General features: G+C 32.4%; 4 protein-coding genes across 5 annotated transcripts; all 4 read left to right on the top strand.

Annotated features, from left to right (window-relative positions):
- The first annotated feature begins 2903 nt into the window (after window positions 1–2903).
- LOC123886096 (F-box/FBD/LRR-repeat protein At1g13570-like) lies at window positions 2904–6329 on the top strand. Of its 2 annotated transcripts, none has more exons than XM_045935438.1 (5): window positions 2904–3050; window positions 3236–3282; window positions 3933–4775; window positions 4936–5091; window positions 5702–6329. In XM_045935438.1, the coding sequence occupies exons 2-5, from the start codon at window positions 3280–3282 to the stop codon at window positions 5978–5980; spliced, it is 1281 nt and encodes a 426-aa protein (XP_045791394.1). In that variant the 5' UTR covers window positions 2904–3050; window positions 3236–3279; the 3' UTR covers window positions 5981–6329. The 2 variants fall into 2 exon arrangements, with proteins under 2 accessions (XP_045791394.1, XP_045791399.1); XM_045935443.1 differs by having other exon boundaries at window positions 2974–3100.
- Window positions 6330–9488: 3159 nt separating this feature from the next.
- Window positions 9489–14517, top strand: LOC123886090 (protein DETOXIFICATION 33). The gene is made up of 9 exons (XM_045935431.1): window positions 9489–9862; window positions 10451–10646; window positions 11168–11513; window positions 11607–11693; window positions 12244–12300; window positions 12813–13051; window positions 13159–13277; window positions 13791–13877; window positions 14162–14517. The coding sequence occupies exons 1-9, from the start codon at window positions 9590–9592 to the stop codon at window positions 14219–14221; spliced, it is 1464 nt and encodes a 487-aa protein (XP_045791387.1). The 5' UTR covers window positions 9489–9589; the 3' UTR covers window positions 14222–14517.
- Window positions 14518–15677: 1160 nt separating this feature from the next.
- LOC123886085 (30S ribosomal protein S9, chloroplastic) lies at window positions 15678–17835 on the top strand. The gene is made up of 2 exons (XM_045935427.1): window positions 15678–16108; window positions 17293–17835. The coding sequence occupies exons 1-2, from the start codon at window positions 15773–15775 to the stop codon at window positions 17578–17580; spliced, it is 624 nt and encodes a 207-aa protein (XP_045791383.1). The 5' UTR covers window positions 15678–15772; the 3' UTR covers window positions 17581–17835.
- Window positions 17836–19989: 2154 nt separating this feature from the next.
- Window positions 19990–23688, top strand: LOC123886081 (probable hexosyltransferase MUCI70). Its single transcript, XM_045935423.1, has 6 exons — window positions 19990–20551; window positions 21523–21740; window positions 21847–22023; window positions 22109–22264; window positions 22605–22881; window positions 23142–23688. Exons 1-6 carry the CDS (start codon window positions 20179–20181, stop codon window positions 23372–23374), a joined length of 1434 nt encoding a protein of 477 aa, XP_045791379.1. The 5' UTR covers window positions 19990–20178; the 3' UTR covers window positions 23375–23688.
- The last annotated feature ends 1194 nt before the right edge of the window (window positions 23689–24882 follow it).

Below are 24882 nucleotides of genomic sequence, written 5' to 3'. Positions count from 1 at the left end.
ATATAGGAGACGGAGTTCCAACCCTGAATTCATTTAATTTTTTTGTTGGAGACTGAATTGAAGTAAAATTAAATTGTAATTAATAGCGAAATTGAGATTTTATATATTCTCATTCTTATCATTAAGCAAAATGATTGGATGTTCATATTACGTGCTCATTTAAATATGAGTAGCTTCGTCAATCTATTTATTTCACAAAGTTATGTTTGAGCCATTCAATTTTTTCTTAAGTCAAACTCAACGTATTTTACTCGACTTGTTACACTACTAGGTCATTCCATGCATATATATACACCCTATCATTCTTCAAGTTGACATACACTAAATTTTAAAATTGAGAATGTATAATATTATTGATTGATATAAATATTATCAACAATTATTTATTATATTTTGCTTTATTATGAAGTCATATGCTACTTTTACAAAATGATACCAAATAGTAAGCACCCTTTGCTTAATAATATAAATAAAAAAATCTAAATTATATAAATAAAAAAATATAAAATAAATGGTTTATAGAATGAATCCGGTAACAAGTAAAAGAAAATTAAAATGAAATGAATGATTAATTGTGTCTCTGTAACATTGTCTTCCAAAAGTTCAAACAAAAATATTGGAGTGGTATCGATTATATGAGTGCATCACAAATTTTAAAAATGGTAAATGGTTAAGGTAAAATTAAATTGACAGTTGATAATGAAATAATGGGAAAAAAATTAATTTTTTTTGGCTACATAGATAAAATGACAAAGTTATCATAAACTCATACACAAGTAAGGGAGGAACTATTAAAGATGAGTTCATGAGACAATTTGATTCATATATACCAGAAAGTTAAAAACCATGAGAGATAAACCGGATGTCTGGACGGTGTATCGGAGTATTGAGGTATGATAATTATTTTGTCATCCTACCGGTTACTCGTGCGCCCTATGCGTTTTCCATTTTATCCTTCCCCTAATGAAGTTGTGGACGTTATAAAAATGAGAAATTTTGATGGAAAAACACCCTACCAAAATTTTTATAACTTCAGTAGCAGGCAAAATCCTGAATGGTGCAAGTTAAATATGGGATTCGTAGGAAACCATTATTTTATATATATAGAAAAAAATGTACAGCTTAGGATTTTTTTTAAAAAATAAAAAATTGTCTCACAACCTTAAAAGCAAAGTCAAGTCACACTTCACATGAACGACTACAATGAAAGTCTCATTTAAAATACAACTTTCATATATAGTAGTTAAAATATTACAAAAATTATAAAAATGAGAAATTTTTATAACCTCCACTACTTAAAGTAGCGGACGTTATAAAAATTTTGGTAGGATGTTTTTTTCTCAAAAATCTCATTTTTATAACATTCGCTTATAACATCCGCTACTAGCGGATGTTATAAAAATGAGATTTTTGAGAAAAAAACACCCTCCTACGTAGAATCCGCTATTTACGTAGTGAACAATGGTATTTTGGTAATTTTGTAGGGCGCTCCTAGAAATCAGTAGGGTGACAAAAGTGATTCTCTTGATGTGTGGGATATGATTTCGAAGTATTAATTGGAGTAATCAGTCAATTTAGTCCCTAAACTATCACTCGCTCACCAACTTAGTCCCTAAACTATTAAAAATAACTAAAAGGTCCCTAATCTATTTTCCATCCGTCAATTTAGTCCCTAAACTATCAATCTCTCACCAACTTAGTCCCTAAACTATTAAAAACAACTAAAAGGTCCCTAATCTATTTTCCATCTGTCAATTTAGTCCCTAAATTATCACTCTCTCACCAACTTAGTCCCTAAACTATTAAAAACAACTAAAAGGTCCCTAATCTATTTTTCATCCGTCAATTTAGTCCTCGGTTAACTTGTCTATAAAACCCTAAAATATTATCACCCTTTCTTTTTCCACGTGCTTCGACGAAAACAACCACCCTGCTCACCGCCAACCACACTCCACTCTCCGGCAACAACCGTTTTGCTCGCAACGCAAATATAACATCTAGTCGCCGAACTCAATTCATTCTTTCAGAATAATCATTTAGAACGAAAGAGATCTTTAGTATGAAAAAAGTGGCAATTGTCGGTTTCTTTTTTTTTTTAACACAGAATATTTTTTTTATTCAACTTTTTGACAGAAAGATTAAAAAAAATTATATGATTCAACCGTTTTTGGTTTTATAGCTTGTTGTTTTGTCTGGTTTAATAATACTGCTTATCCTAGTGAGTTTTATAGTCCCACTGGACCGGAAGCTTCTCAAGCTCAAGCATTTACTTTTCTTGTTAGTGACTACGCTAAAATCAGGTCTGTTTTTTGTTCTCACTTTTGTAAATTTGTAAGGGTTTGTGATTTTGTTTTATCCCTTTGAAGTTTATACTGTGATCTCTTGTTTCTTGCGGGTCTGGGAGTTTTTTTATCCTTCTATTCCTTTTTCTTCTGGTTTAGTATGCTAACAAAGTCTTATTAAATTCCAAGCATTTGTATGGTGAATTATCTTTGCAGGCTGATTGTGTTATTGGTAATACTAGTTGGAGCTAACTTTTTTCATCCATGCTAGTGTGTTAAAAAGTGCTTTGAGATATTATAACAGGTTTGTTAGGAATCATAAAATAATGTTTGTGAGGGACTAAATTTAAGGATGTGAATATAGTTTAGGGACCTTTTAGTTGTTTTTAATAGTTTGGGGACTAAGTTGGTGAGAGAGTGATAGTTTAGGGACTAAATTGACGGATGAAAAATAGATTAGGACCTTTTAGTTGTTTTTAATAGTTTAGGGACTAAGTTGGTGAGAGAGTGATAGTTTAGGGACTAAATTGACTGATTACTCTATTAATTGGTGTTTCAGAGTTTGAAAGAGTTCCTAGTTGGGCCTTTTTTTTTAGTTAGAGATTATAATGGGCCTATTTGTCCAAAGGAAATGGGCCTACTTTTTCAGTTGTTCTCTCGCATCATCGATCACTCCATCAATCTAGGTCTGAAAACTTCAATCCTCTTTGTTTGTATGTGATGTGATGATCCTAATCTCTCAATTTCAACTTCAATTGCCAAATTCATGTAATTCAATTTCATTTCATCACTTCCACGGTTTTCAATTTGTTTATACTGTTCGTACTTCTCGATCATTCGATTTCTGCATCATTTTTTTCGCTATTTTAGTTATTCTTATTCTTACTCTAATTAATGAATAATCACGAATTAATCCTTTTTTTTTTTTTTTTTTTCTGTTTTGTTTGTTGTAGCAATCGAATTGATTTCCCTTGCTGGAACTACTTGGTAGCTTGACATGGTAAATTCTTAGACTCTTGTTTGCAATATAAAACAACTTAATTAAGCGCTTATAGCATGAGTAAGCTATTTTTATAACAAGATAAAATTAATTCAAACCGTTTTATATGTGTAGGTTATTTCTATAACAAGATAAAATGAATTCAAATTGTTTTTATATAAGCTATAAGCTGTTTTCATCTTATGGACAAGTCATATGGCCCATTTGTATTAGCTTATTTTTGAGCTTATGCAAATAAATAAACTTTTATGTATTATTTATAAGCTTATCAAAGTAGTTTATGAAAAACAGCCTATGAAGATACAATTTTTGCTAGTGAAAACTTATGAAGTAACCTAAAAACATTTATTTGCATAAGATATTTTTCATAAGCTCAAAAATAAGCTAATCCAAACGGGCCCATAATCTATTTCTATAAGCTCTTTCAAACAATCTCATAAGTGTTCATGCAAAATCATTCCCTTGTAGGTAAACAAACCTTGTAATTATATCATTTTGTAATTTGAATTCAGAGGACTAATTAGTTGTGCTGTTTTTGTTTAATTAAGTTACATTAGCATGTTTTTAAATTTTGATGTTTTCTGTTTTAAGTTACAATAAGCTAACTTGTTTTTATGATTCCTGGATCATTTGTCTGAATATATCTAAAGAGAAGGGAACAATCTCAGTCGTCTTGCATGACAGATGCGGAGCCTGATATAATTAGTAGCTTACCGGGTCATATAATAGACCACATTCTCTCACATTTGTCGATTAAAGAAGCAGTGAGAACAAGTGTTTTATCTACTAAATGGAGGTACAAATGGGCGACACTTCCAAATCTTGTGTTTGATAGCCAATGTATCTCTGAAACTTCCGAAGACCTTTTAGATATCAAGAGCAAGCTTTCAAGAATTATTGATCATGTGCTTTTACTCCATTCTGGGCCAATCAGAAAGTTCAAGCTCTCCCATCGTGAGCTTATTGGTGTGACTGATATTGATCGGTGGACTCTTCATCTAACTAGAAGGCCTGTTAAAGAGTTTGTGCTGGAAATATGGAAAGGGCAACGCTATAAGATACCTACATGCTTATTTTCTTGTCAAGGTTTACATCATTTGGAATTATTTAACTGCTGGCTTAAACCACCGTCAACATTTCATGGCTTCAGAAACTTGAAGAGTCTTGATTTGCAACATGTTACATTGGCTCAAGATGCTTTTGAAAACTTGATATCCAGTTGCCCTCTGCTTGAACGATTGACGTTGATGAACTTTGATGGTTTCAACCATCTTAATATTCGTTCCCCAAATCTGCAGTTTTTTGACATTGGGGGTAAGTTTGACGATATAAGCTTTGAGAACACTTCTCAATTAGCGGTGGTATCCATTGGTCTGTATGTAAACTTCGAAAGCAATCAAAGTAGATTGCATGGACACTCCAGCAATTTGGTCGAATTTTTAATTTGTCTACCTCGTATACAGAGGCTGGAGATTCAAAGCTATTTTTTGAAGGTATAATGCTTAATTCATTGCATCACTTGACCAAATACTGTTTTTTACCCTACAAATTTAAATTAAAATGAACCGCCACATTTATGCAACTCTTGATGTGTAAGATTAAAATTATTATATACTGATGTAGAGTCAATCATTTGTCTTCTTTTTGCTTCAGTATTTGGCTATGGGCGTTGTGCCAGTAAAGCTTCCTACACCTTGCATTGATCTAAGTTATCTTTCCATACGCATAAACTTCAACGATTCAAAGGAAATCTCAGCTGCTCTTTGCTTGCTCAGAAACTCACCTAATTTACGGGAATTAGAAATATTGGTGAGTACTCATTTAAGCTTGATTTGAGTTTGCTTGCTGATTTGTGGTTGTACATGCTGTTTTTGTTATCTGTAACAATTATTAGACAAGAGCTACTTAAGATGAAGGGCACTGTTTTTTGCCTACATACTGAAAAAGGAAATTGTACCTTGCTTCTTTTTTTCCTTTTCAAATTCATTATTACATAATAGGTTCATTGAAGCCAATGATGATTAATTGTTATAGCAAGTGCCGTCTGAAAGCAAAATCTTTTTTGTGGTACCTGATGCACACTTTTCACAATCATACTGAGGCTTCATTAAAAAAAATTCCGTGACACTCTTTTGTTTTCAAATATTATTATTATTATTTGTTGAAATTTATGTGGGTCTCACACTCGATTTATGTGAGCCCAATTTCTTATTTGGGGGGATCTTCCTCAAAGTGCTTCAATGTACTTCAATTTCAACCAATCGTTGTGTTGTCTAGCATTCCTCGAGTTATTATCCTCTAGAACTATATTTTTCAAGGTTGTTTTGCTTTTGAGTATTTGTCTAGTGTCTTTCAATTTTTGGATCTAGTCTTTTGAGTTTCTAAGACTTCCACCCTTGTGTGTTATGATTGCATGTAGGCACGGCCTGAGGAGCAGCCTGTTCCAATTGCACACCACACATATTGTTGGGAAGAAGTCTGTTTGAGTTGGCCAGTCATGCGAGTGCAACATGTGAGAATAGATGGCATCTCTGGTATCAAACCTGAATTGGACTTCGTCAACTTTCTACTTCAATATTCTCCCGTGCTAGAAAAGATGGCTGTGAAACCTGCTTTAAACACCGGACCAGAGTTGGTGAAAGATCTATTGCGGTTTAGGAGAGCCTCAACACGGGCTGAAGTTACTTACCTGGACTAATAATAATATTTTTTATTGAACTCTTAAATATATATCACCATTTTGTCTCTTTTTGTGAAGAATGACCCATCATCCACTTCTACTTGCAACCATTTTCTAATGGAAAACTGCATTGCTTGTCCTACTTGTGTGATAGGGAGATGGTTCACTATCTTGAAAGTATTTCTTTGATACTGTCCCTGCATCAAAAATATGATGTAGATTGTGTCTGATCATGATGTAAATTATGAATTACCATTTTCATACCATTTGTAATGGAAAACTGCATTGTGATAAGGAGGTGCTTCACTATCTTGAATGTACTTCTTTGATATTGTCCATGCATCAAAATATGATTGTCTTATTTTATAAAAATTTTGTCTCATCGCGATGTAAATTATTAATTTCCTATTTTCCATGCCATTTTCAAGCTATCATTGGCGTTAAGAGTTTATGAGGGCCTCAATGCTTGGAGAGTTGAATCAAGTTTAGGAAATATGGAGTTTTCTTTTCTTCAAATTATAATTTGTTGGTTTTTACTTTTGCCACCCTGGTTTCCTTGTGCGCCCTATGAAATTACCAAAATACTCTTGTCCGCTACTTAAGTATCGGACACTACAAAAAACACCCTACCTTGGTAAAATGAAAGGTGTAGGGCGCGCGAGTAACTGGTTCGGTGATAAAAGTAAATCTCTAATTTGTTTGTAATAGCTGAACTCTTGTAGTTGAGTTGTTTTGCACTTTAGATAAATAATAATGCTAACACCACATTTTCTTCACAAATAAAGGGTAACAAAAAATTCCTAGACAACATATGTTAGGGGAGCTACTTCTAATCCCAATTGTTGCTTATAAGTAGCATACTCCTCTTTCAACTTTTGGACAAAAAACACCGTTTTTGTTTGTATTTACCATTGAGGGTCAAAATATGTTTTTTTGAATGGCAAATATTTGTCGTCTACTAGATCATGTACTTCATAAAATTTTATTGGATTTTTGAATCTGATTAAGAATTTTATTGGACTTTTGCATCTTGAATTATATTTGTCATTTACTAGATCATAAGTTTTGATCGTGTCAAATTTTAAACCACAAATGTTGTTTTAGAAATGGCTAGCATTTACCTAGTTTCTAGTTAAGTATACATTGTGACTTCACCAACCATTGAAGTGTTGTTCAAGAGTTAAAACATCATAAGCCATAAGCTTAAACATTTAACTTTTGAGTTCAATGACCGTCTGGTGTAGCCACCAGTGTCCTATCTCATGCCAACCTCCATTGAGTTTTCTAATAAGCAATAGGTATCGTTTGGCCGAACTTTTTTATGACTTAATTTTTATTTTAAGGAGAAGTCTGGCCAAACATAAATTTAAAAAAGCTCTACACAAAATTAAGGACTTATTTTTTATGAAGAAAAACAATATATAAGGAGTCCAAAAAAAAGTCAAAAATATCAACTTTAGAAGACTGACGCCTCCTTTTTCTCTGGTTCCCCGTTCGATACCCACTTGGAACCATTCAATATTTTAATTTGTTTTTTGGAAATGCCAGTATAGCCTATTTATTATTTAAGGTAACCACATCATTTTTTTGTTTGTCCAATATATAATCGTCTTTTTCATTTTATTTTTTGAATTCATTTCATTTTTTTATTTCATTACAGTATTACTTTTTTTTTTATAGAAATAAATGATTATATATACTTTTTGACGATTATTATTATATTAAAAAAAACCTTATTTTAAAAAAAACCTTATTCACAATTTCATATACTAGAATATTTTTATTGACAAATAAAATAGCAATATTTAAATGGTAGTATAAAATTCACAAAAGAAATAAAATGATAAATTATATGAAATTAGAATTTATTATCCGCTTGCTAAAGTTCGAAAACTAGAATCCAAACATGTACTTTATATACACCCAACTATTATCTATAGTACTTCACTTCGTCTTCTTTAAATTTCGAACTAATTTTTTATTTTTTTACTGTTCTTAAATATTAAGAAAATACAACTTCATTAGAGTTCTTACATAAAATGAATAATACAATAGATTTTATTTTGTATAAAAAAATTATTTATCCGTTGACATACTTCTGAATAATATTCTCAGTTTTAAAAGTAATAGTTTTTCTATAAATATATATTTCATCACAGTGAAACAATTGTTTTAAAAGTAACTTTAATGTTAATTTTTTTTTTTAAAATCCAAACAGCTTTAACTTTATCTTTTAAGTTGTGTTTTTTAACTTTAAGCTGAAAGTAACTTATAAGTTGAAAATAAGTCGGGCCAAACATAAGTTTTGATCGTGTCAAATTTTAAACCACAAATGTTGTTTTAGAAATGGCTAGCATTTACCTAGTTTCTAGTTAAGTATACATTGTGACTTCACCAACCATTGAAGTGTTGTTCAAGAGTTAAAACATCATAAGCCATAAGCTTAAACATTTAACTTTTGAGTTCAATGACCGTCTGGTGTAGCCACCAGTGTCCTATCTCATGCCAACCTCCATTGAGTTTTCTAATAAGCAATAACCTTGCTACGTACTATTTCTATTTTGTAATAAGGACCGTTCATTCAAATCGAAACTTCCATTTTGTTTGAATTTACTTATGCTAAAATTTGTCGTTATTATTTGTGCCGAGTCAACTTGTTTGTACAATAATCAAGTTAAGGATCAAGCTAACATTTTAATATTATTTAATTGGCAATTTTCAAGCCACTAAATTTAGTCTAGCGGTAAGAAGTTTATGTAGTATACTAGAGGTCATGTATTCGATCATCAGTTTCATTTAAAAAAAAAATTAGTTAAGAAAAACATTTACTAATATACTATAATCAATCACCAGGGACATGTTCTACGACTAAGGAAGTCGACTATTTACTACTTATTAGTTTTCTTTTCCAATTTTTTAATTTATTTTCCTCATACCAATGATGAACGGTAACTTTATTAAATAACTTACTTTTTCTTTTTCAAACAATAACTTGTGTAAAATTTCCAAAGTGACTTATAATTTGAGACTTATTAAGTGTATTTTTATTTTGATAAAAGTATAAATATTTTTAAAAATTAAGCTAAATTGGAAGTAGACACTACTATTTTTTCTTAAGCGGCAACTAGATACTACTACTAAGTAGTTAAATTCAATAATTTTGAGGAACTACTCACTTACTTACCAACCAACTACCTTTCTTTTCCTCTACCTACCCACCATTGCATTTTAGTTAGACACAAATTTCTCGGATCCGGATTCCGTGCAGTCGAATTTTCCGTACAGTCATGCAGTCAGTCACTTTATGGCCGTCCGATCAAGATCGGATGATTATGATTTAACAACTGTATTTTTTGACTGTATTTATTTAAACCGTCCGATCGTGATCGGACGGCTATCAAGTGACTGCACTGAAAATTCGAATGCACCTAATCCAATTCCAAATTTCTCATGTCGTGTAGCATATAAGTGATACAACTAACTAACTAACTATATAATATAATCTATGCTAACACATTTCTAATATTCAAAGCCCATTTGACTATATAATATAAATAAATCTAGAGCAACACTTTCCTAATATTCAAAGTTTATTTGAAATTCAAAAAGTGTGATATATAATTAACCATGGCCACTGACACTCCTCTATTAGACAACACTAACAACAACTCTTCTAGTGTTGTTGAAAATGAAGAAGAGAAGCCACTGAAAATTGTTCACAAATTTGGTGTTGAGTCAAAGAAGATATGGAAAATAGCAGGTCCAGCAATCTTAACTGCTTTATCTCAATTCTCACTTGGTGCACTTACTTCTACATTTCTTGGTCATGTCGGTGAGCTTCAACTTGCTGCTTTTTCTGTTGAAAACTCTGTTATTGCTGGGTTTGCCTTTGGTTTCTTGGTACGGAAACTTTTCGTCTACATTTTATTGTTACATTATACTTGTCTTTTACTATTTTTGTTCAAATGTGTCTAACAACGAAACTCACACACACATGAAAAGTGAGAAATTGTATAATCGACCCTACGCCCCCAACATAATTAATATTCCTACAACATTTTATCATCTGAATTATACTTTTGGAACGCTATTACACTTGTTTTCAATAGTACATTTGTTTTTGTCATAATGCCAATGGGTTAAATTAATAATGAAAAAGTTTACGGTAGAAGCAGTGACGAATCTAAGCATGTTTATGGTGTGCAAAATAAGGGTTGGCCCGGACTTTTGGGCCCCAAAAGAATATAGGGTCCGCCATAACTCAACTTCAAAAGTTAATTTGTATTTATGATGACCTAATCATTTATTCATACCATACCATTCTACAATGTGACACCTTCAATAACTTATAAATAAGAGTTTACATTTAGTTAAGATATTTTTCCAAAAAATGCTTTTCAAAATTCATATATTTGGATTAATGTGTTAAGGAATTGATAATCTATGGAAATTGATTGATTTATATACATTTGTTTTTGTTGGAAACAGTTGGGTATGGGAAGTGCCTTGGAGACACTATGTGGGCAAGCATTTGGTGCTGGTCATATAAGGATGATGGGAGTTTACATGCAAAGATCATGGATTATCTTGTTGACTGCTGCCCTTTTAATGTCACCTTTTTATATTTGGGCAACTCCCCTCTTGAAGCTCGTTGGACAGACCGATGAGGTCGCAGAGGCTGCTGGTTAGTTACTTCTATTCATTTCATTTGCATCGTGTGGTTTTGTCGAATTCACTGCAAATACAAACATGTATTAAACATATGTTTGGATTTGCACTCCCATCTATGTTTTTTTCGCGTCACATTGCTATTCCACCATGAAACTCAAATATCAACTGTTCGATCTAAATTAATTGTTGCGATTATGACTACAAGGAATCCAATTTCATCTTTTCGCTAGTTAAAAAGGTAGCTAGGAATAGGGCCTCTAGTGTGTTTTCAAAGAGGGGACCAAAGAGTAATTATACTAATTATTTAGTGGGCCAAGTTGAACACTTTTATTGAAGTTTACATGTTAAAAACTTCAGCTCATAAAAATTTGCAAGGCAGGTAGGTGGTACCATAGCCCCCCATATAGCATCACTTTCCTCTGCCCCTTCAGAAAATTAAGAAATGGTTGCAACTTAATTAAATTTTCTTTTAACTATAATTATATAAGGTACATCTTGTATATATTTATTAAATCTATTTTTCTATTGGCATAGGCACATTGGCTCGATGGATGATACCACAATTATTTGCATATGCTTTGAATTTTCCAATTCAAAAGTTCTTACAAGCACAAAGGAAAGTCCTTGTGATGTTATGGATATCAGCATCAGCTTTGGTTTTCCATGTAATTATTAGTTGGCTTCTAATATTTAAACTTGGATGGGGCTTAGCTGGAGCTGCAATTTCTCTTAACACATCATGGTGGCTTATTATCATTGCTCAACTTATGTACATTTTCATCACTAAATCAGATGGTGCTTGGAATGGATTCTCAATGCTAGCATTTGCTGATTTGTTTAATTTTGTCAAACTTTCTTTAGCATCAGCTGTTATGTTGTGGTATATTTTCTCAAACTTTTCATTTTAAGTTCAACTTAATTAATATTTGATGGAATTTTGATGTTAAAGTGAACTTTGAAAATTTGATGGCAGCTTGGAGTTTTGGTACTTGATGATATTGGTGGTGATAACAGGACATTTAAAAAACCCTCTAGTACCTTTGGATTCCATATCTATTTGGTAAAGCTTTTTACCCTCCATTCAACCAATTTATCATTGTGCTATAGAAGTATAGTAGATATAATACTCAAATTTAGCATTTTTATATTAGACATAATTTATTTATACTCTATATAACTTTTTTTTAGGTATTATCACTTTTCAAAATGAGACATTGGTTTTTTTTTTCCTTTATTCCTCGTCAACGCTTAACATTATTGTATTTGATGTTTAAATAATTAGTTGGTGGGGTAAATGGATAGACTGTGATATTAATATTACTATATTATATTTTTTTATTGTCATTTTTACAAAATTGGTGTATAAGATAATGGGTGTAACTTTTTTTAAAATAATTTTTTAGGCCTTATCATTTTTCAATGTAGCACTTGAGGTTTTTCAATGTAACTCTTGCATAGAAAATTATAATGTGTTTGCCATTCAAAACAGAGCATATGTTAGGCTTTGGTTAGTCATTTTTAGCATATTATGCAAGTGCATTATATAAGGAGAAAATGACAAAAAAATTAAGATTAACAATTGATACTAATATATGTTTACATGTTTGCAGTATGACCATAAATGGTTGGGATATCATGATTGCTCTAGGGTTTAATGCTGCAATAAGGTGATAATCTCTTATCCTATTTCTTTTCTTGACAATATTTATACTGACATAAATACATCTGAGTCTCTTTCAGAACTTACATGTAAACAAGACTCTTTGAGAACTTATATGAACATAACTTATAACAATGTTCATTTAGTCATGTTCATAAGTTGTTTTCAGCTTATTTTCATAACTTGTCCAAGATAGCTTATAGGAAAACAATTTTATCTTATGTAATAAAAATAGTTTATTTGTAAGCGCTTATGCTATAACCTGCAAAATAAGTTGTTTATCCTAAGCATTGAGCACAAATGTTGAGGAGTAAAGACATTAGGCTTAAGTGGTTAATGAACCCTCTAAGACGAACTGTTCTGGAGAACCAGAATTCGATTCCTAGCGGGAACAATTCTTTGTCAGACTTTACTTACTTCGCGGCCCCCTTCTCCTGGAAACCAAATGGTTTAAAAAAAGCAAATCTAAATCAATTAAGTGCATAATTATTTACTGATTATGGTTAATTTTATGAACAGTGTGAGAGTATCAAATGAACTTGGAGCAGGTGATTTTAAGGCTGCAAAATTCTCAGTGATAGTGGTTTCCTTGACATCAATATTCATAGGTGTTGTTGCCATGATCATAGTACTATCAACAAGAGATTTCTTTCCTCAATTGTTTACCTCAAGTGATGCTGTTGCCGAGGAAACAACTAAACTTGCTGTCTTGCTTGGTTTCACTGTTCTTCTAAACAGCCTTCAACCAGTCTTGTCTGGTAAGTCACAAACAAATTGAAACATAATCAAATTATGAGTCCTTTTGTCACAACTTAGGATTAACGGCGCAGCTTATTGCCAATGAATTTTGTTGATATATTTTTAGGTGTTGCTGTTGGAGCTGGTTGGCAATCTCTTGTAGCATACATCAATCTTGGATGCTATTATATTGTTGGAGTACCAGCAGGGATATTGTTGGGTATCACATTTGGTTTTGGAGCAGAGGTGATTTACTACTCCTCTTTGTGTTTGAAGAGACAAAATTTTGAGCTTAAAGTAAATAACTTGGTTTATAAGGTTATATGATCAAAATATATTTGTTTGGTGACAATTTTTTCTCATGAACTTATAATTTATTTTTTTACTTGTTTATAGTTTTTTTTGATAAGTTGCTTCAAGTAGCTTAAAACTTATAATGTTTTCTCTTAATTTTACTCTTTATCAAAAAGAAAAATTAATATTTATTGTTTGTTATGATGACTATTTTGTAATTTCCTATAATCAAAATACATTATTTCATTCTAACCAAGAAATTAGGTTCAAATGATTAATGACCATTTTTTAGAACGAATTGTTTGGGAACCCAAGAACAATTGTTAATCAGACTTTACTTAACCCGTGATTAAATTTTGAATTACTGAAAGCCTCTTCTCCTACGGTGTGGAGGGTTAATAAAACCAAAAAATAATACATCCTTTCATTCTAACTCTTTTTATACATATATGATCTTTTTATCAGGGTATTTGGTCGGGTCTAATTGGAGGCATAGCAATGCAGACTATAATCCTTATAATTGTCACTTCAGTCACCAATTGGAAAAAAGAGGTTAGTGGACTTTTTTTTAATTGACAAATGTTAGTGGTTAATTTGTTACGAGAGAAAGTATATGTTTTTAAGCAATATTTCTTTGGGGTGTCAACATAATTGGATGTCTGTTGTATCCTTTTAACTTTTATAAAAACATATGTACGTAAGGAATAGGAATTGAACCCTAAATATTTTTCTTGACACCGACTACACATCCGTGTTTATGATTACTTTTTTTAATGGGATTATGTAAGTAACTTGTTGTTTGTTAAAATTTAATTTCATGGCTTTGGATTTCACAGGCTGATGAAGCAGAAAGCCGTGTGAAGAAGTGGGGAGGAGCAAATGCATATGAAAATTGAATTCTATTTTAGATTGAATGAACAATGGAGGCATGAAATGCATTGCACAACTTCCTTGTCAAGTCACACATTAGGATTATTGAGCTGTACTGAAGATATATTATTACATTGGAAAATCTTTGAAATCTAGCATAGTTTCTTTCTATTATGGATTAGCTTAACCAGTATTGTTTCAAAAAATTGTTTAATCAATCATGTGTATGTACTTATAATTTTTTTCAATCACAATGATGTTTTCTCTTATTATTAAAAAAATGATGTTGTCTTGTATAATTTTTATAAAAATATTTACTTCTTCTCAGATGATTGATTTGTGACAAATAATATCACAAAAAGTTAATCTTATAATAGACCATTTTGACACGAATAATATCCTCGAATGAATGAAGGTCATGAACATGGGATAAGAAGTGACTTTTAGAAAGATCTTCCCACAACCAATATAGGAGATGACCAAATCACAAAAGCATATAAATTTCTACATAAATTAAAAATAATTTCTACATAAATTAAAATAATTTGATGTGTTGTTGTGATGTGTCAAAATCAACCTAACGCACTTCAATAACATTTCACATGATTCTAGATTTGGACATAACTCAAATTGGTGAATAACTTTATTTTCAATAAATCATAGAAGTATCTTAGACAATTGTTACAACATCGCAAAACAAGATTTTCCAATTTAGTGTTTCTTTTGTATTTTTTGTGATTTCGTGATCTTATAGTGTGATGTTGTTTGTTTTAATTTTTCATAATAGTGTATTTTGTTTTCTTATCTTATGTGGTGTATTTTGTTTTTCCATCTTGGTGCGGTGTTTATTTGTTTCATGTTAAATAATTATAAGTTCAATCTAGTGCAGATCCGATCAGTGAATTTAGTGTCATCAACTCTACATATCCAAAGGCTGAATATTTTAGACATTTCAATATTGTCAAATATATAGACTTATGCAATTAGTCGGTTTATGTCATTAACATGAATGTTTTGAGTTTGTTCCCATATTATTTTTTATTTTTTTATTTTTTGTGGTTTTGAATTTATTTTTCATCAATCTGAATGAATTAATATAACATAAAAAAAAAAAGACAAGAAAGTAACTTTTTTGACTAAAGGAAAGTAACTTAAAATGTACTCAATATTTTTTTTCAAATTTCAAGACATTGTAGATGTGTATGAAAATTTTAAATGGTATTAAGTTACTAGGTTAGTAGGTTTGATTTAGTGATGATGGATTTGAGTTTAAAATTTGAGTTCGACCTTCAAATTCATCGTAAACAAAAATAATAATAATAATAATAATAGTACTAATATAGTATTTTTTTCGTCAAGAATAATATAGTATTATTAATTTATTATTCACCCACAATATATTTTCCACTTTTTTTAAAATTTTTTTTAAAATTTTTAACTTGTTTTTACGTTTTCAACAAAAACTCCAACATATATTTATCCATTTTAATTTTTTTTAAAAAAATAATAAAACCATTATCCCCTTTCTCTAACCACACCCTTCCATCACTTCAATCCCATTCATTCATAGCTAAACCATGGCAGTTTCCTTATCATCTCTCACATCTTCCCTCTCTTCACTCTCCTTCTCTTCCAACATCTCTCACATACCAACCTCCCTTTCTCTCCCCAGAATAACAACCCTCTCCCGCTCTCCCAAATTCCCTTCATTCACTGTAACCGCTTCAACAGCAGACATTGCTCTTGAGCCCGAACCCGAAATTGCTGACCTCAAGAAATACGTCAAATCCAGACTTCCTGGTGGTTTCGCCGCTCAAACTATCCTCGCTACCGGTCGCCGGAAAACTGCTGTTGCTCGTGTTGTTCTTCAGGAAGGAACTGGCAAAATCATTATTAATTACCGTGATGCTAAGGTCTTTTCTTTTCGTTCATGTTCATGTTATTGATTAGTTGATTTTATTGTTGATTTTAGGGTTTCATGAGAACTTGCTTCATGATTGAATTTGAATAAGTTTACTGGTTAAGCAATTAGAGACTTTCAATTAGAAAATGCAGCATTCAATACATAGAACTGTAATAATCTTTGAAGCACAGACACCCCGGACATGCTGTGTCAGACACCTATACAACACCAACACCGACACTTATGATTACTCTATATTATGTCATTTTCTCAAATTATTATCGGTGTCCTGTGTATGTGTATGTGCTTCATAGGTAATAATTCTTGCAATTGAGTGTTTGGGGGTGGAGTGGAAGCTTTTAGAAAGATGAGGAAGCTAAAATTTTCATTTTAATTTTAAGAACTTCATCATTTTTTATTTCAAGTAAATGTTAGTATCTAGTTTAATACTCCCTCCGGCCTTAATTATAAACAAATACTCTCTTTTCAGATTCACCGAATAACTGATATATTTGGTCTTTATAATATATACCAGGTGCAGGGACATCAGTTATTCAATTGATCTAAAAAGTAAATATTTGCTTATAATTAAGGCATGAGGGAGTACTAGTTAGTGTATCTTAGAATAAAATAATGGATTACAATGTTGCATCAAACCTTGAGGTTGAAAGCGTGTCCAGTGTACAAGTGTGGGTGACATGATACTAACATATATGGTTACGTTCATTACGTTAATCAAATTATTACCGGTGTTTACTGTCAGTGATTAATATAGATAGATTATCATGAAATATGATGTTTTTGTTTGCTTATTTTAAACACAAAGTGAGCAATGCATATTTGGAAACCAGTTTATGCAAATTCCAATGTAGTGCTATTCATCCAAAAAAAATACATAAGGTGCTTGGTTCCTCTCCTGCCTCATCCAAAAATCAGTCATTGGATGAATTCAACTGCTGAGAGATTGATACTCTCTCTCGGTTGTTAGAATTCAACAGCCAACCTCTGACTGCAGATGTAGCTTTGGCAAAAGAAGATTCATTGTTGAACATCAGTTGGAGGGAGCTCCAAGAAGATTCCCTATCCAAACATTTTCTTCAATTTCTGACCTCTTTTTTAGTCCTTATGTTGTAGTTTGTCGTTTCTGTTTAATCTTCTTTTATCTGATTTATTTTAGATTTTGATGTTGTACAGGAATATCTTCAAGGAAATCCGCTATGGCTTCAATACGTTAAGATTCCCTTAATAACTTTGGGATATGACACTAGTTATGATGTGTTTGTCAAAGCCGAGGGAGGCGGCCTCTCTGGTCAAGCTCAGGCGATCACCCTTGGCATTGCTCGTGCATTGCTAAAGGTGAGTGAAAGTCATAGAGTACCTCTGAGACTGCAAGGGCTTCTGACCAGAGATTCTAGAGCTGTTGAGAGGAAGAAAGTTGGTCTCCATAAAGCTCGTAAAGCTCCTCAATACTCCAAACGTTGAGGTTGGAGTTTTACATGTATGGTCTGTCCCTGTCTTTCTTCCCTGTATCTCCTGTAGTTGGTTACTTTCGGTTTCAAAACTATCGATTGTAGGTTCTGCCGAGGCCTTTGTATTTGAAATCCTTCCCCTTGTTTCCTTATTCTTTTGACTGTATGGAATTGGGAAATGTAGGTAACTAGCCAAACCCAAATACACCTTTTTACACTATGTTGAAGGTTTCTTCGGAGACCTAAAATATATGGTCCTTACTCTTAATTCATTGTGTGTATTATTTGTTACTGGTTTAGGTGTACCGAAATATTTGAAACATTGTTTCTGAATATCTCAACTATCTGTAAAATTTCCAAAGATGGTTGTTGTGGCCCTTGTACCATGTGTATGGTTTGGGACTATTTCCCACCAACAAGTAGAGCCAAGGTTTGTAGCACATCAATTATTTCATTAGCATCTTTCGTTTTACTTCTGATAAAAACCACACTAGTATTGACCATCCTAGCAAGAATTTGGAATCACCAAAGTTTTAATTTAATTCTTTTTTTTTTAATTTTCTGTAAAAAACATATTTTTTTATTTTTATTTTAATATTATCACAAAAAGCAACTTATTTTTTTGGTCTGCCAACAAAATAAAATTGTCTTTCTGTATCAATCAATACTTTCTGTTGTAACAAAAAAAAAATCAATACTTTCTGTTTCTGGACCCAAAATTAGAGCGCTGGTTAATTGTGCCGCAAGCACATGTAAATCAATCACACAAACAAAGACAGATATTATTTTATTACTTAGGTTAGTTAAATCTTTCTCCCTGCGGCATTACCATTTGGATTTCAATTTTCTCATCGCAATCCCAATGTTCCACAACAACAATCACCACCACACTCTACCGATCTCACTCTCCGACGATGAAACCGATGAACTCGTTCGTATGCGTGTTCACGCTCGTCGCAAACGGAAGAAACTCGGCAACAAACGATTCATCAAGAAGCTTCGTATCAAATACGGGATGCTATTCATCATTCATACAGCTGCGTTTTTGCTCTTTGCCACACTAATTGGTCTTAGACTCAGTTCTAACAACATTGCAATATCAAACTATCAAGATGATCCTTTTATATTACTTGTGCTACGTGTGTTAGAGAAAGTGAGTCCTTAATCAAATCCTTTTCTAGTGTCTATTTGTGTTTCTCATTATGCAAATTGATTTTGATTCGAAGTTAGTTAATTTGTTTGTGGATTTATATTCATATTCACTTATAAAAAAAATGTGAATAGATAGCTTGTTTGCTAAGCAAGTCTCGCCATTCTAGAGTATGTTTGATTTGAAAAAGGTAAGTGTCGAACAAAAGAACCCTAAGGAAGTCCAAAAATATACTCGAAATATTTTTAGGGTATGTTTGATTTGCAAAAGGTAAGGAATGAACAAAACAACACCGGACAAAATAATTTTTTTAGGGTGTGTTTGATTCGTAAAACAGCAAGGACGGGACAGAACAGTACATGACAAAATGAGATAATACAGATAGGACAAACCTGTACCGGAAAGATATAGGACGATAATATTTTTATATTTGAAAATAAAATGAGTATTTTCGTATTTTTTATAGTTGTACTGTGGACAAAAAGTTGTCCCTTTTGTGAGGGACAAAAAATCTTGTTTTTGTTCTGTCCCTTGTTACCTAATTTGTCCAGTCCCATAACCAATTTCAAATCAAACAGAGTACAACAAAAGTTGTCCTGTCCGGTCCTCTGTTTTTTAGCAAATCAAACGCACCCTTAAAGTATTAAACAACTATTTATCTTGTATGATGTTTAGTTGACAAAGGCTTATTTGTGTATATGGGACAAAAAGTTATCTTGGGGTTTAGGGATGGACAAAAATTTCATTATTTGTCAGGTCTATTGCGCCCCTCAATTTATCTGGTCTTAGGAGTAATTTAAAAATAAAATAGTATAAATGAAGTTGTTTTGTTTAGTTCCTTATGTTTTTAATAAATCTAACAGACACTATCGAAATAAGTTGTTGATTGATAACCTCTCCAATCCTAATAGACCATAGTGACTAAAGTGTCTATAATTTGTTGATTGATTATAAAATAAGTAAAATATGTTTAAATATTATTTTTCGTCAAAAAAAATGATTAAATATTATTTTATTTGAATATATATAATTATAATTATTTAATTTATTCGTCAAAGAAAAAATTATTTAATTCATGCATATACAAAAAAAATTGAATCACCAATCGTTAGTTGGTTCAGTGATAATCAACACTAAACTTGATAGAAAAGACCACAATGTAATCTCCGCAACTGCGATTGAGAAGGGTGGAAACCACTTATATCGAAACTGATCCACGAACCAAATTAAATCGGTAATGAAATAAAAAAAAATATTCACCAAAGTCTTAAAAGGGGTAACCTTAAAAAAAAAAAAATCAATATACTTACTGGACCCAAAATTAGAACGCTGGTTAATTGTGCCGCAAGCACAAGTAAATCAATCAATTACGCAAACAAAGACAGTTATTAGGTTCGTTAAATCTTTCTCTGCGGCGTTACCATTTTTTGGATTTCATCAATTTTCCCATCCCAAATCCCAATGTTCTACAACAACAATCACCACCACTCTCTACCGATCTCACTTTCCGACGACGAAACCGATGAACTAGGTCGTATGCGTGTTCGCGCTCGTCGTAAACGGAAGAAACTCGGCAATAAACGTTTCATCAAGAAGCTTCTTGTCAAATACTGGATGCTACTTATCATTCTTCCAGCTGCGTTTTTGCTATTTTATGAAGCTACACGAATTGGTGGTCTTAGACCTAATTCTCCCAACATTGCAACAATTAAATCACTCAATCAAGATCATCCTCATGATCTACCTAGTTCTGATTTGGTTAAAGAATTGAACACCAAAACTAACTTGAATCGTCTTGATCCTGTTACTCATGTTATTGGTGGTGTTAAAGAACGTAAGTCCTTAATCAAATCCCTTTTTTAGTGTCTATTTGTGTCTTTGGTTATACAAATTTATTTTGATTCTAAGTTAGTTGATTTGTTTGCGGATTTATGTTCGGATACATTCACTTACAAAAATGTGATTAGTTAGCTCGTTTGCTAAGCTAAGTAACACCGAAGAAGATTTAAGCAGGATGTCGTGATTAGGATTCCGAAAACTAATATAACTGATTCTCACCATTCTAGAGTAAGTTTGATTTGCAAAATATGTAAGTATAGAACGAAACAACACAGAACAAATTATACTCAAACTCTTTTTAGGGTATGTTTGATTTGCAAAAGCTAAGTATTGAACGACGTAACACAGAATAATTTACTAGGAAAGTCGGAAATTATGGGAGGGACAAAAATTTTACTATTTGTCCAGTCCATTTCCCCTCAATTTGTCCAGTCCCAGGAGCAACTTAAAAATCAAACAGTATAAATCGAGTTGTTTTTTGTGTATCTGGTTATACAAATTGTTTTTGAGTAAATTGATTTTGATTCAAAGTTAGTGGATTCGTTTATGGATTTATATGTTCAGATACATCACTTAAAAAGATGTGAGTTAACAATGAATTTGTCCTGTATAGGTTGCTTAACCACTAACTTATTAATATTTGGATATCCGAAAGGAAAGGTTTATACAGAGTAACATTTGGAGTCAAAAGCTTTGAGTTCTCACATCAAATTTAGAATCAATTCCTGGGGAGAAAACAATTCTACTGGAAGACATTCAACTATGTAAAAACCAAATCGATTTTATGCTTTAGTAACATGTAACATGTTTGTCGGTCTATCACACGAGTGAATGCAAACATGCACTTATTTTTACTGCCCTTAATTCTTTCATGTCATCTGTTGGAATGAGTAAGGTTTTGTATTTTATTTTGACAAAAATTAAGGAGGCCTGTGTTGTGTATGACATATGAATGAATTCTATCAGGTTGCTTGAAGCTTCTACCACCTGAAAAACTAGAGCAACTAGAGATTCCTGTGGAAGAAGAATCTAGTTTACCTATTGGTAAAGTCTTGTACATGTCAGGGAATGATGCGTCTTTTGTAGGAGGCAATGCTACATTGTCTCAATTGCGTGCAGCGGATACAAGTTTTAATTTATTTACTGGAAATCAAACATTTGAGGAAAGACAGAGAAGTTTTGAGGTGATTAGTTGATTGTAATTCACATTTTTCGCTGCTTGTTTTCACTACTTGATATGCTTGGTTGTAGTTATATATATAATATTATGTTTATTTCTTTGTTGTATAGGTGAAAAAAACTGCAATGGTACATTGCGGGTTCTACAGTGTGGATGGAGGGTTTAGGATATCTGATGAAGATAAAAGTTACATGCAAGGTTGCAAAGTGGTGGTATCTACTTGTGCATTTGGTGGTGGAGATGATCTCTATCAACCGATTGGAATGTCAGAGGCTTCACTTAAGAAGGTTATTTAAGTGGTATAAGACTTCATTCTTGATGTATCTTAGAAGTCACTAATCTTATTTGCCAAATCTATTTAGTGGTATGCAGGTTTGCTATGTAGCATTCTGGGATGAAATCACTCTAAAAGCTCAGGAGTTGGTGGGTCGCAGAGTTGGGGACGATGGATTTGTTGGAAAATGGCGTATTATTGTTGTTCAGGATCTTCCCTTTTCTGATCAAAGGTTGAATGGCAAAATTCCCAAGGTATTAAATCTTTGATCCCCACCTCTCTTCCTGTATGTCATATGCTACCTCTTGATAATGTTTTATTTACATAGTTGCTGTGTTGCTGCATTTTCTCATGCCCTACTTAAATGTTCTCATGAGATTCTTATTTTTCCATTCACTGCTATGTGAATTATGTACAGAATGGTTGTTGTCTTCATTAACTCCATGGAGACATGCTTTATTTTGTCAAAGATAAATTGGGATATAATGGCTTTACACTTGATTTATTTATTTTTTGGGAGGGGTTATTATTCTCTTATTAAGCTTTTCGTTATTTGTTTCCTTTTTCAACCATGTGTGGGCTTGGATCTTTTAGATGTTAAGCCATCGGCTTTTTCCTCAATCAGAATACTCTATTTGGGTTGACTCCAAGTCCCAATTTAGGAGGGACCCACTAGGTGTGTTGGAAGCACTCCTATGGCGCACAAATTCTGTACTTGCTATATCAGAACACGGAGCTCGCGGTAGTGTCTATGATGAGGCTAAGGCTGTTGTCAAGAAAAACAAAGCCAAGCCGGAGGAAGTTGAAGTGCAACTGAATCAATACAAAAAAGATGGCTTGCCTGAAGACAAGAGATTTAATGGAAAGAAAGGTATGCAATGCATTTATTATATTTGTATCAGCTAACGGTAATTTTAACATGTCTTCTTTTTTCAATAACAGAAAAGAAAAAAAAATTATCTAAGATTTTTCTGTCATATTTTGAATTGATGTTGTCTATAGCTATATGTATGTCGATAGATGCCAATCCTGTCGTTGCATCTGTTGCCAAACTTTGACTTTCATTTATAGGACTTTTTCTCAACCATTGCACTAATATTTTGTAATGTTCAAACAAACTTGTTTTTGCAGCTCTATGTGAAGCCTCTGTTATCGTGAGGAAGCATACGCCATTAACTAATCTATTGATGTGTGTCTGGTTTAATGAGGTTGTTCGCTTCACTTCTAGGGATCAGCTCAGCTTCCCATATGTTCTGTGGCAGTTGAAAGCATTCAAAAATATCAACATGTTTCCTGTCTGCACCCGCAAGGATCTGGTCAATAGCATGGGCCACATACGCAAGGCAAAACCATTGCAAAACTGATTTAGTTAAATTGGTTGAACTGTTGAAGCGATGCCTACCTGTAGTTATTTAACTCATTCCTTATTTCATTTTTTTTTCATTAGCCAATTCAAATCAGGTATATGTGTTGTTTTTCTAGCCTCTCTCTCATAATCGGTAATTCAGTATAGGTTGTAGCTTGCAGTGATTGTTTACTATGAGCTCTTTGAGTAGGTTATTCCAGAAAAGATGTACTTTATTTGATGAAACGGCAAATCTTACAATCAAGAGATTTTGCTTTGGACTTGTTTCCTGACACGAATTTCTATGAGATTGCTAATATTTTTTGTGTGAAACTACTAAATAAATCAGCAATATGTAGTTGTTAAAATAAATCTCCCTTGCTAGACATAGCAGTTACTCCAATGGCATTTTTAAAGTAGGATCTGATGACAAGGATAATGATCTAAGCTAAACACACAATGAAGCAGTTCTCCCCAGCAAAACCACAAATCACTCACTGATGCAATAGATGCCTTATCACTGTTAAAAGAAACCCTTTATAGTTCTGAGATAGAAATGTTGCTTAATGAAGGGGGGAACCCTTTTAAAGTTGGTTATTTTTATGATGATATGACTTAGGATTGAGTCGTAACTGGATATATATTTTAATGCTCATTTGGTTTTAGTTTCTGTCCTTAAAGTAGAACCCGAGGTGTACCATGCTAGCAATGTGCTAAAACAAATAGAGGTGGACTGCGAGTTTTTGAAGAAATTTTGTGAAACGTTAACACTTAACAGACGAAAACAGGAGGAGGCTAAAGAAGGAGTTGCAAGGTATTGAAACTAGCACTGCCCGAAAATATACTCCAAGATGGATAATTTTGTCAATTTTTTTTTAAAGGATATATGGGGTGCAAAAAGAATTTTTCTTCTTTCTCTTAAATCAAGCTACTATGGCTTTGCCCAAAAAAACATGTTGGCGTCGCACTGAATTGTTTTTTTTGTTTTTGATAAGCACGTCGCACTGAATTGTAAATGCGAACAAGTGTGATTGTCAGCTCCCAGAAACGGTGAGAATCTATTTTCTTTTGAAAAGTGTACACATCACTTTTTTAAACAATCTTTTGATCGTTATGTGGACTATTTTTTAAGTGAACTATTCACATTGATTTTAACCAATTAAAGAATGAGCGTTAGAAAAAGTGTTGAAAAAAAAAAATGTTTTCAGTACTTCTCCTTTTGAAAACTTGGTTTGATTGCATTACCTACTCAAGTAGTATATTATTAGAATTTAAAATCACTTAAGATCATATATCTTATAAAAATGAGTTCATCTTAAAATTTAATTAATCATACATGAGTGAAACAATAAATTTTTTTTTGTCAAGTAGTCTAGTGACTAGAAAATCCACCTTAAACATTAGTAAGTGGAGTGTCCGGGATTTGAATCCCGGCTACTGCACATATTGTGCGATATCCCTACCAACTAAACTAAACTCAAGGGACGAAACAAGAAATTTTTTATAATCGTAAAAATTAATAACATG

The sequence above is a fragment of the Trifolium pratense genome, linkage group LG1 (assembly GCF_020283565.1).
Source record: "Trifolium pratense cultivar HEN17-A07 linkage group LG1, ARS_RC_1.1, whole genome shotgun sequence".
Lineage (NCBI taxonomy): Eukaryota > Viridiplantae > Streptophyta > Magnoliopsida > Fabales > Fabaceae > Trifolium > Trifolium pratense.
The sequence above is the reverse complement of the archived record's forward strand: the minus strand, read 5'-3'. Positions and strand labels throughout refer to the sequence as shown.

Excerpts from the sequence above, each read along its gene's own strand:
- LOC123886096 (XM_045935438.1), top strand. Across the intron at positions 4,776-4,935 it reads TTCAAAGCTATTTTTTGAAG|TATTTGGCTATGGGCGTTGT; the intron begins GTATAATGCTTA and ends TTTTTGCTTCAG. Across the intron at positions 5,092-5,701 it reads TACGGGAATTAGAAATATTG|GCACGGCCTGAGGAGCAGCC; the intron begins GTGAGTACTCAT and ends GATTGCATGTAG.
- LOC123886090 (XM_045935431.1), top strand. The coding sequence starts at position 9,590 with ATGGCCACTGACACTCCTCTATTAGACAACACTAACAACAACTCTTCT. Across the intron at positions 9,863-10,450 it reads GGTTTGCCTTTGGTTTCTTG|TTGGGTATGGGAAGTGCCTT; the intron begins GTACGGAAACTT and ends TGTTGGAAACAG. Across the intron at positions 11,694-12,243 it reads TTGGATTCCATATCTATTTG|TATGACCATAAATGGTTGGG; the intron begins GTAAAGCTTTTT and ends ACATGTTTGCAG.
- LOC123886085 (XM_045935427.1), top strand. The coding sequence starts at position 15,773 with ATGGCAGTTTCCTTATCATCTCTCACATCTTCCCTCTCTTCACTCTCC. Across the intron at positions 16,109-17,292 it reads TTAATTACCGTGATGCTAAG|GAATATCTTCAAGGAAATCC; the intron begins GTCTTTTCTTTT and ends GATGTTGTACAG.
- LOC123886081 (XM_045935423.1), top strand. The coding sequence starts at position 20,179 with ATGTTCTACAACAACAATCACCACCACTCTCTACCGATCTCACTTTCC. Across the intron at positions 20,552-21,522 it reads TATTGGTGGTGTTAAAGAAC|GTTGCTTGAAGCTTCTACCA; the intron begins GTAAGTCCTTAA and ends GAATTCTATCAG. Across the intron at positions 22,882-23,141 it reads GAGATTTAATGGAAAGAAAG|CTCTATGTGAAGCCTCTGTT; the intron begins GTATGCAATGCA and ends TTGTTTTTGCAG.